Source organism: Diprion similis, chromosome 4 (assembly GCF_021155765.1).
Source record: "Diprion similis isolate iyDipSimi1 chromosome 4, iyDipSimi1.1, whole genome shotgun sequence".
Taxonomy (NCBI): Eukaryota; Metazoa; Arthropoda; class Insecta; order Hymenoptera; family Diprionidae; genus Diprion; species Diprion similis.
The window spans coordinates 13,951,047-13,962,489 of NC_060108.1; the positions used below are offsets into that span (position 1 = coordinate 13,951,047).

General features: G+C 42.9%; 2 protein-coding genes across 2 annotated transcripts; one reads left to right on the forward strand and one right to left on the reverse strand.

Annotated features, from left to right (window-relative positions):
- Window positions 1-408: 408 nt before the first annotated feature.
- LOC124405167 (cuticle protein 12.5-like) lies at window positions 409-1,349 on the reverse strand. The gene is made up of 2 exons (XM_046879839.1): window positions 1,016-1,349; window positions 409-833 (listed from the first exon to the last, which is right to left on the reverse strand). The coding sequence occupies exons 1-2, from the start codon at window positions 1,028-1,030 to the stop codon at window positions 471-473; spliced, it is 378 nt and encodes a 125-aa protein (XP_046735795.1). The 5' UTR covers window positions 1,031-1,349; the 3' UTR covers window positions 409-470.
- Window positions 1,350-2,705: 1,356 nt separating this feature from the next.
- On the forward strand, window positions 2,706-3,690 carry LOC124405213. Its single transcript, XM_046879916.1, has 2 exons — window positions 2,706-2,858; window positions 3,322-3,690. The coding sequence occupies exons 1-2, from the start codon at window positions 2,847-2,849 to the stop codon at window positions 3,595-3,597; spliced, it is 288 nt and encodes a 95-aa protein (XP_046735872.1). The 5' UTR covers window positions 2,706-2,846; the 3' UTR covers window positions 3,598-3,690.
- Window positions 3,691-11,443: the final 7,753 nt, after the last annotated feature.

Sequence of the window (11,443 nt, forward strand, 5' to 3'; positions counted from 1 at the left end):
GTATCAGTTGATCTTCTGTATAATACTTGGCAGCCACTGTAGGAGCCTTGAAAACTTCGGGCAGCTATACCGTCGGTGCAGAATCCAAATGAGGGAAATGCGATAAGAAAGTATTTCGCCAAGCGACAGCTGTAATATACCTGATAATTTAAGTGCCTACTCGCCGCAATATGATGACATACCAATCAATCGACCGTGCACCGGTTTTAGATCGGATTAAAACAACGACATATATGCATCAGTAGTTTTTTGTGAAACTTACCGCTTGACGCCGCAGACAGGCAACTAATCGATACAAGATGTTGCTTCGGTTGTCTATCTGCAGGCGTGGAGCGGTTAATTTCACAGAAAACTCCTGTTCATGAGTAAGGGTAAATGACTCTCAGACACTGTTCAATTATTTTTTCGATACCAATAATTCTTTATTCATCATCAAATGAGCAAATAAGTGTTCGCTGTCACGTTCCAGCCTATTTCTTCAGGATCAGAGGGGCAGCGGCGGCGTAGGGCGACACGTGAGCAACTGGGGCGGTGTAGGCCAGAGGAGCTGCCACAGCTGCAGGGGCGGCGTAAGTCAGGGGGGCAGCGAAGCCCGGAGCAGCGTAGGCGAACTTGGCAGGAAAGGCTGCTGCGGGGGCGGCGGCGTAGGTCAGGGGGGCAGCCACGGCTGCAGTGGCTGTGTAGGTCAGGGGGGCGGAAACCAGGGTGTTGTAGTTCCTCGCTATGCTCTGGCTGCTACGGGCCGTCACGATCGGCGCCGGAACTGCCGCAGCTACGACTGGAGCTACCGCAAGATTGCCAGCTGACACGGCGGCCACGAAGGCGAACAGACACTGTGGAAAATGCGGTAATTATTACTTTTTATACGGAAATCAGATGATCGAGTCGGTTGACATAAAAGTGTTCTGATTTTATCTGATCGATCATTCTCAAAAATTCTAGGGCATGGTGTCGATTTTTCTCTACTTTCTACACACGGATGGAGCGAAGCAAGAGATTGACGAGCACGACTTACCGCGAGCTTGAACATGGTGGTTTTTGGTGAGTTTTCTTGCCGGTTTGACGACTTGAAAAGAACTGAGGATAACTTCGGTGTGCACCGAGTTCTGTATTTATACTGTCACCGATCGGCTGTACGCGTATCTAGGTGTGTGTTTAAGTCTTGCCTCGGTTCGGGGTAGACGAGACTTGACGATGCGATCGCGTTGATGGGCTTGCAATCAGCAGGCGTGTAGTATAAGCATTGCAGTAGAAATACAAATGCTAATTGCGAAATGCCCGAATCACGATTATAATGCGTCTACTCGGCGCCCGTTGGTAAACGATCGACGGCTTGGCACCGGCGAAGAATCGGCAATCGCCAAGTGGTTTTACGCCTGCATTTCAATGATCCAATTTCGCCGGCACTGATCCATGGATACACCAACGACTTCTGAGGTTTTATATAATTTATGTTCTTGTCACCTACTTACGCGTAGGTATATGCATTATGCCGAACCCAGCAGGAACTTAGGCTCGATTGTCTTGTCGGGATAAATCACACCCGTCTACCTCGGTCATCCGTTTTTGGCCACGAACTCAGTCTGTTCACTGATTTACAGATTTACCTTTGCGAACAATCTTGTAAACAAAATTGCATCGCGCAACTTTCGAGAGCGTTTAATTATTCGCTTACCGAATCATTGCTGGGCAATGTGACTCATCGATCGAGACTTAAATAAAATATATGCAAATAAAAAACCTTAAGGTCATGATGTTTTTTTTTTTTTAAATATTGTTACGAGTCAAATCGGTACGCAATTTACCTGTACGAAAGAGCCCGTCTTTTACTTCAACAAGGAATAACTGTCCCGATATTTCAGAGAACGCTACTAAAAGTGTATTTACTGAAATACCTACTTGTCAGTAATCAAAAATTTTGTACAAAACATGAATATAAAAGTGTTGAACTAACGAGGTGTACAATCCAGGAAATCCGGAAATATTTTGTATTGACCATTGTATTATAACAAGGGGATTAACCGTGAACGATATTCGCGAGTGTCTAGTGCTAATAAGCGTAGTTTTTTTTATTTCACTCTCTGCTCAGCGTGATAACTGTCAAATTTAAATGTCACTTTGATGGCTATAAGTATAATGGTCGAATGGATGTGGATGAGAATTAATTAGCTGCGAGCAGGTTCGTGGTATAAAAGCGTTATAAGATCAGTATAATAGGCGTAATGATAAATACAATACAGTCGATTTCCGCAGCAGTTTGCCTTGGGCGAAAACTTTTCACCCGACAATGCAGATGGTGGGCATAATCTGTACGCGGAAAAGGCGGTACTGGTACACCGAAAAAGAAGTAACATATTAGATCTGCATAAATATCGTTGGAGATTAAGTGTGGCCTTGAAAATCTGGTATGACGATACAATAATCAGACATGCATGCTCGACTTCACGCGTAGGTAATCGCGACGCGCTTAATAAGGCTAGGAAAGCTGACCCTTGCATAACAGGAGCAACCTCAGCCAAGTTACGTCGTAGATTATGGTGTCACATGGAGGATAGCGTCTAACCGAGAATACAAACGCCCGTCGCAACTCGTAGAAAGCGATAAGGGGACATTTGAATGCCGGACTCGTCTTGTTCGGCATCGCACGCGTGTCTGACGGACAGAGGCGTGGCGCAAGACAATTACCGTAACTCCAGACACGACGCGTCGCTCCGGTACAGTAGCACTCGGTGATTTTGGAGGGGTGGATCACCCGGCAAGCTGCTATAAAAGCTTTTCGTTACACCGAGTTATGCACAGTCAGCTCATTGCTTGCAAAGACTAGCTCCAACCCCAAACAAACAATCATGTTCAAGTTGGTGAGTTTCTCATTGTCAGCTATTTTCCACCGTTATCGATTTCAAAAATATTCAGTTATCGATAACTCTTGTGAGACCGGTATCTTCGTCATATTTGAAATTAAAAAAACTCGATAATAATTGGCCGAACGATACCGCTTCGATTTCTGCAAGGGTTTTGCAATTATTCAAACTCTTCCGAGGTGTAAATGACCGGGTTTTTTGTCGATAATAATCCGTGGTTTGACCTGTTCCTCAGCCTTAAGGGGTATCGTTTCATTTATATTCAAGTCAAACAACTTTAAACTCGCAACTTTCAAACGATCCATTCCACGATATTTTTCGAACCCAGATCGTACGGCCGATGCATCCTTGAATGGGAGATTCGATTGTTCGTTCTTAGTTTTCCAAATTTATTCCGAGAATTTGGAAGCCGGCGTGACTTGAATATCCTTTAATCACTTGGTTTCTTTTCATCTTTCAGTGTATTCTTCTCGCCGTTGTGGCCAGCGCACTCGCCGCACCCGCACCAGCACCCGGCGTCTTCGCCGCACCATTAGCCGCAGTTCCGGCTCCGATTGTAACCGCCGCAAGCAGCCAGGTCATTGCCAGGAACTACAACACCTTGGCCGCCGCTCCTCTCACCGCTTACACCGCACCCTTCGCCTACTCTGCACCCCTGGCTGCACCCCTGGCTTACAGCACCCACGCCGTGGCTCCAGCATATTCGGCTTACGCGGCCGCCCCCGTGTTCTACTGAGTGCTGAATATCAGTACCGGTCGGCTACGAACGGCGAGGAATCCAACCTCGATCCGTGATATTGACTTTTCGGATAAAGTCGAATAATAAAATGTTTACGTAAAACTGAAATTTCTCTTTTCCATCATCATTTACCGTTCTCTAATTTGCCACCATCACTCTTTCTCTCTCTGGTTTCCCATGCGAACGATTTTGACTCCTGGAGGGTGAAAGAAATCATAATTCAGTGATGACTATCCATGAACAATTTCTATAAGTTGTAAGACGAAGTAAACCAATTTTGATGACACTAGGGTGTTGATTCGTTGCTTAATGAACAGTGCTACACAAGTTGTCTGTTTGAGGAGAGGATTCTGATTTATTGAAATGTCGTGAAAATATCTGTGATCACGTTTCCGCGGTGCCGCGGTAGAAGACAACTTCGGTTGAGCCTAGGATATAATAATAGTTGATATAATAATACAATGTAACACAATAACACAATGAGAGAAAATATTAGGCATGTGAGAAAACACAAACGCGGAGGGATTTTGGATTGGTATCTGTGAGACCGTGAGAGGAAGGTAAATTCAAAATAGGAGATGTGATCAATAAATATAGAATGTAATGAACAAAGAGAGAATAAAACCGTGATATGATGAAGAAAGACTTTCAGCACAAGATTGAATAAAATAATCGGACATTATACAAGATAAAAAATCTTCGATCACAAAATATATATACGTCAGCGAATCAGCTGCATGTCTTTGATTAAATCCTAAAATTCTACGGCGTAGTCTCTAGAATAAAAGTTGTAATGCTTTCAAAAAACCTTTGATGAATAGTGGGATGGACAGATTCCTCAAACATGACAAACAATTGTATGTTGTAAGGGATTGAGAATAAAGGTGGGAACGTATTGTTATAACTAAGGCGAAGAGTGATGAAATTGTTCGAAACAACGTTAGACTACAAACAATCGCTTTCCTGGCAAAATTGAGTCGATGTGGCGTGTACACAAGTTTCTAAATAGTTAGTTAGTAAGTTAGTTAGTAGGTTAGTGAGTAACTAAGTTAGTATAATTGATAGAAATCTTGGAGAATAAATTGAACAAAAGCAATGAAAAATATGAGAGATTAAATGTTGTACAATAATCTTATACATTTTACCCATGAATTAAGAGTTGAATCTAAGAATGAGACTGAAACTACTAGGTAGAGACGGAGCGAAAGGGTAAAAATACAAAAAACAGCCGGAAAAAGACGCCACGATACAGAATGAGCAGAGGTTGAGTCCACGCTTAGAGACGGCAGAACTCAAATCCGAACTGGGTTTAGCCTTGCTTTCATTGCGCCTGTCCGGGCAGAAATTTTTGACGTTCAAAACCGGTTGAAGAGCCCTTATCAGAATATTTGGACCCTGGAAAAGCCATATCAGGCATCTGAAACTTCATGTGATCCACAGTTGATGCAATAGCGAGGACATACGCGGATTTTTTTTTGTTAATCGTGTGACATTCTTCATCAGTTGCTCGCAACGACCGGAGACTTTGAGTGATCCATTCCTCTCGCAAAATGACGTAAATATAGTGTATCAATGAGTTGATGCCAAAATTGGTAACAATCGTCGAAATTTTGACCAAATTCCGAAAGGGTTAGCCTTACTTTGGTTTCTGGCCGGATAATCTTTTGTCTGGAAATCGATTCGTGTCGTCCTGTCTTGGCTACATGAACCCCTGAGTTTGAAGATCATTTCAAAAAATGCGTAAGTCGAACTGCAGAAGGATGACTAAGAAGGGACCAGCAGCGGCAAAACTAACAAGACCAAAATTTCGTTTTTTGGCTGTAAATTTCGTTGCATTGCTCGCAGCGTATTGAGACTACGCTCGATAGATTTCTCTTGCAAACTTACGTCACAATAGTGCAAGAAAGAATTGTTTGCCGCACTTTTCAAAATCTACGAATTTTTCCCCGAAAATGCAGAGGGGTTAGGCCTCACTTTTTTGCCACTTTTTGAGGGCAAAATTTACAGTCTTGGAGTCGATTTGTATGACCCTTTCTAGATTAATTCAACGCCCAGGAACTCAGAAAACAAACAAAAAAAGCGTAGAACCAACAGTAGAGAAATAACGATGAAAATCATAAGTTTTTCGGCTGTAACTTTTCAGGTTTCACTCGCAGCGTATCGGGACTGCGCTTAATCGATTTCTCACGCAAAATTACTTCGGAAAAGTACATCAAAGAATTATTTACAGCATTTATCAAAGTCGTCAAAATTTTCACCAAAAATCCATACGGGTTGTCTCACTTTTTTTTGGGTTATAAATCTTTTTTCTCAGAATTGATTTAATTCATCTATTTCAGACTGATTAGACCCATAGGAACTTAGAAAAGACATAGCAAACTGCCTTGGATCAACAGCAGAGAACGTATGTAGGAAATATCACGTTTTCTGGCTGTAACTCTCGATACATTGCTCGCAGCGTATTTGTACTGCGTGCAATCAATTTATCGCTCAAAATTACGTCGATATAGTGTATCAAAGAATTGCTTCTAGCATGTTTCAAGGTCGGCAAAATTTTCGCCGAGAATTTAAAGGGGTAGGAATTTAATTTTAGAGATAGGAGGCTGAGCTATTGCCTCACTCAATTCCTTACCTGTAATGCTGAAGCGTTTCAACTTAGTATTAACAATTTCATTGGATGTATCAAACTTAACTCTATATTCGCCAGAGATATAGTTGCAGATATTTTGTTTTTTTATTTTTGTAATAAATCTTCTTCTCATTATTTTCATATGAATTTGAATAGAAAATAAGAATCCTACGCCCATAGAACTAATTGTTGATAACATGTCTGTGAAGCCTCAATAAAAATATGAATAAAGAATTTATGACTTATGACTTACCTGTCCCCACTGCATGTTATCAGAAATTTCCACAAAATTATGTCTAAGTAACACAGTGATGATAGCGTAATCAACGAGGGCCGTTTTGGTTCATTTTCAAGCCGCCTAATTAGAGGCAACTGATCTTCATACGGTAAGTGTGCCTAATTATAGGCAACCAATCCTACGTCTCGTAAAAGTGCCCAATTGAAGGCAAACCTGACCGTTCTTCAAAGTCCTTCTCGGCCCTGATGTCCTCCTGATACCAGGAGCAATTTTCAGCTGAGATTTCTTCGTTTTTCAGCGCCTTGTCATAGGCAACCAATCTTACGTGATGTATGAGTGCCTAATTATAGGCATCCCATCTTACGTACCGTCAGAGTGCCTAATTATAGGCAACCAATCTTGTGTTTTATTGGAGTGCCTAATTTAAGGCAACTAGTCTTGTATATCATTGAAGTGCCTAATTATAGGCAACCGATCATGTGATATATTGGAGTGCCTAATTATAGGCAACTAATCTTGTGGGGAATTGGAGTGCCTAATTATAGGCAACCAATCTTACGTCACGTAAAAGTGCCTTATTATAGGCAACCAATCCCGTTACTTAGAAGACCTCCTCGGCTCAGATGTTCTCCTGATACCAGGAGTAATTTTTCGCTGAAATTTCTCCGATTTGCTTAATTCTAAGCGGATGTAGCATGTAAGCAAGCGATCACAAGCCTTCTCAAGCAAGCAGGCATGCATCAAAGCACACAGTATCAACGTCGCAAGCAGTCAATCAATCAATCCCTGTTTTTGGAAGAGCTCCTCGGCTCAGATGTTCTCCTGATACCAGGAGTAATTTTTCGCTAAAATTTCTCCGATTTGACTAATTCTAAGCGGATGTAGCACGTAAGCAAGCGATCACATGCCTTCTCAAGCAAGCAGGCATGCATCAAAGCACACAGTATCAACGTCGCAAGCAGTCAATCAATCAGTCCCTGTTTTTGGAAGACCTCCTCGGCTCAGATGTTCTCCTGATACCAGGAGTAATTTTTCGCTGAAATTTCTCCGATTTGCTTAATTCTAAGCGGATGTAGCATGTAAGCAAGCGATCACAAGCCTTCTCAAGCAAGCAGGCATGCATCTAAGCACACAGTATCAACGTCGCAAGCAGTCAATCAAGCAGTCCCTGTTTTTGGAAGACCTCCTCGGCTCAGATGTTCTCCTGATACCAGGAGTAATTTTTCGCTGAAATTTCTCCGATTTGCTTAATTCTAAGCGGATGTAGCATGTAAGCAAGCAATCACATGCCTTCTCAAGCAAGCAGGCATGCATCAAAGCACACAGTATCAACGTCGCAAGCAGTCAATCAAGCAGTCCCTGTTTTTGGAAGAGCTCCTCGGCTCAGATGTTCTCCTGATACCAGGAGTAATTTTTCGCTGAAATTTCTCCGATTTGACTAATTCTAAGCGGATGTAGCACGTAAGCAAGCGATCACATGCCTTCTCAAGCAAGCAGGCATGCATCAAAGCACACAGTATCAACGTCGCAAGCAGTCAATCAATCAATCCCTGTTTTTGGAAGAGCTCCTCGGCTCAGATGTTCTCCTGATACCAGGAGTAATTTTTCGCTGAAATTTCTCCGATTTGACTAATTCTAAGCGGATGTAGCACGTAAGCAAGCGATCACATGCCTTCTCAAGCAAGCAGGCATGCATCAAAGCACACAGTATCAACGTCGCAAGCAGTCAATCAATCAGTCCCTGTTTTTGGAAGACCTCCTCGGCTCAGATGTTCTCCTGATACCAGGAGTAATTTTTCGCTGAAATTTCTCCGATTTGCTTAATTCTAAGCGGATGTAGCATGTAAGCAAGCGATCACAAGCCTTCTCAAGCAAGCAGGCATGCATCTAAGCACACAGTATCAACGTCGCAAGCAGTCAATCAAGCAGTCCCTGTTTTTGGAAGACCTCCTCGGCTCAGATGTTCTCCTGATACCAGGAGTAATTTTTCGCTGAAATTTCTCTGATTTGCTTAATTCTAAGCGGATGTAGCATGTAAGCAAGCAATCACATGCCTTCTCAAGCAAGCAGGCATGCATCAAAGCACACAGTATCAACGTCGCAAGCAGTCAATCAAGCAGTCCCTGTTTTTGGAAGAGCTCCTCGGCTCAGATGTTCTCCTGATACCAGGAGTAATTTTTCGCTGAAATTTCTCCGATTTGACTAATTCTAAGCGGATGTAGCACGTAAGCAAGCGATCACATGCCTTCTCAAGCAAGCAGGCATGCATCAAAGCACACAGTATCAACGTCGCAAGCAGTCAATCAATCAATCCCTGTTTTTGGAAGAGCTCCTCGGCTCAGATGTTCTCCTGATACCAGGAGTAATTTTTCGCTGAAATTTCTCCGATTTGACTAATTCTAAGCGGATGTAGCATTGCCTAATTATAGGCATATAGTATAGGATGTATGAGTGCCTAATTATAGGCATCCCATCTTACGTACCGTCAGAGTGCCTAATTATAGGCAACCAATCTTGTGACTTATTGGAGTGCCTAATTTTAGGCAACTAGTCTTGTGTATAATTGAAGTGCCTAATTATAGGCAACCGATCATGTAATTTATTGGAGTGCCTAATTATAGGCAACTAATCTTGTGTAAAATTGGAGTGCCTAATTATAGGCAACCAATCTTACGTCACGTAAAAGTGCCTTATTATAGGCAACCAATCTTACGTCACGTAAGAGTGCCTTATTATAGGCAACCAATCTTACGTCACGTAAAAGTGCCTTATTATAGGCAACCAATCCCGTTACTCAGAAGACCTCCTCGGCTCAGATGTTCTCCTGATACCAGGAGTAATTTTTCGCTGAAATTTCGCCGATTTGACTAATTCTAAGCGGATGTAGCACGTAAGCAAGCGATCACATGCCTTCTCAAGCAAGCAGGCATGCATCAAAGCACACAGTATCAACGTCGCAAGCAGTCAATCAATCAATCCCTGTTTTTGGAAGAGCTCCTCGGCTCAGATGTTCTCCTGATACCAGGAGTAATTTTTCGCTAAAATTTCTCCGATTTGACTAATTCTAAGCGGATGTAGCACGTAAGCAAGCGATCACATGCCTTCTCAAGCAAGCAGGCATGCATCAAAGCACACAGTATCAACGTCGCAAGCAGTCAATCAATCAGTCCCTGTTTTTGAAAGACCTCCTCGGCTTAGATGTTCTCCTGATACCAGGAGTAATTTTTCGCTGAAATTTCTCCGATTTGCTTAATTCTAAGCGGATGTAGCATGTAAGCAAGCGATCACAAGCCTGCTCAAGCAAGCAGGCATGCATCTAAGCACACAGTATCAACGTCGCAAGCAGTCAATCAAGCAGTCCCTGTTTTTGGAAGACCTCCTCGGCTCAGATGTTCTCCTGATACCAGGAGTAATTTTTCGCTGAAATTTCTCCGATTTGCTTAATTCTAAGCGGATGTAGCATGTAAGCAAGCAATCACATGCGTTCTCAAGCAAGCAGGCATGCATCAAAGCACACAGTATCAACGTCGCAAGTAGTCAATCAAGCAGTCCCTGTTTTTGGAAGAGCTCCTCGGCTCAGATGTTCTCCTGATACCAGGAGTAATTTTTCGCTGAAATTTCTCCGATTTGACTAATTCTAAGCGGATGTAGCACGTAAGCAAGCGATCACATGCCTTCTCAAGCAAGCAGGCATGCATCAAAGCACACATTATCAACGTCGCAAGCAGTCAATCAATCAATCCCTGTTTTTGGAAGAGCTCCTCGGCTCAGATGTTCTCCTGATACCAGGAGTAATTTTTCGCTGAAATTTCTCCGATTTGACTAATTCTAAGCGGATGTAGCACGTAAGCAAGCGATCACATGCCCTCTCAAGCAAGCAGGCATGCATCAAAGCACACAGTATCAACGTCGCAAGCAGTCAATCAATCAATCCCTGTTTTTGGAAGAGCTCCTCGGCTCAGATGTTCTCCTGATACCAGGAGTAATTTTTCGCTGAAATTTCTCCGATTTGACTAATTCTAAGCGGATGTAGCACGTAAGCAAGCGATCACATGCCTTCTCAAGCAAGCAGGCATGCATCAAGGCACACAGTATCAACGTCGCAAGCAGTCAATCAAGCAGTCCCTGTTTTTGGAAGAGCTCCTCGGCTCAGATGTTCTCCTGATACCAGGAGTAATTTTTCGCTGAAATTTCTCCGATTTGACTAATTCTAAGCGGATGTAGCACGTAAGCAAGCGATCACATGCCTTCTCAAGCAAGCAGGCATGCATCAAAGCACACAGTATCAACGTCGCAAGCAGTCAATCAAGCAGTCCCTGTTTTTGGAAGACCTCCTCGGCTCAGATGTTCTCCTGATACCAGGAGTAATTTTTCGCTGGAATTTCTCCGATTTGCTTAATTCTAAGTGGCTGTAGCATGTAAGCAAGCGATCACATGCCTTCTCAAGCAAGCAGGCATGCATCAAAGCACACAGTATCAACGTCGCAAGCAGTCAATCAATCAATCCCTGTTTTTGGAAGAGCTCCTCGGCTCAGATGTTCTCCTGATACCAGGAGTAATTTTTCGCTAAAATTTCTCCGATTTGACTAATTCTAAGCGGATGTAGCACGTAAGCAAGCGATCACATGCCTTCTCAAGCAAGCAGGCATGCATCAAAGCACACAGTATCAACGTCGCAAGCAGTCAATCAATCAATCCCTGTTTTTGGAAGAGCTCCTCGGCTCAGATGTTTTCCTGATACCAGGAGTAATTTTTCGCTGAAATTTCTCCGATTTGACTAATTCTAAGCGGATGTAGCATTGCCTAATTATAGGCATATAGTATAGGATGTATGAGTGCCTAATTATAGGCATCCCATCTTACGTACCGTCAGAGTGCCTAATTATAGGCAACCAATCTTGTGTCTTATTGGAGTGCCTAATTTTAGGCAACTAGTCTTGTGTTTAATTGAAGTGCCTAATTATAGGCAACCGATC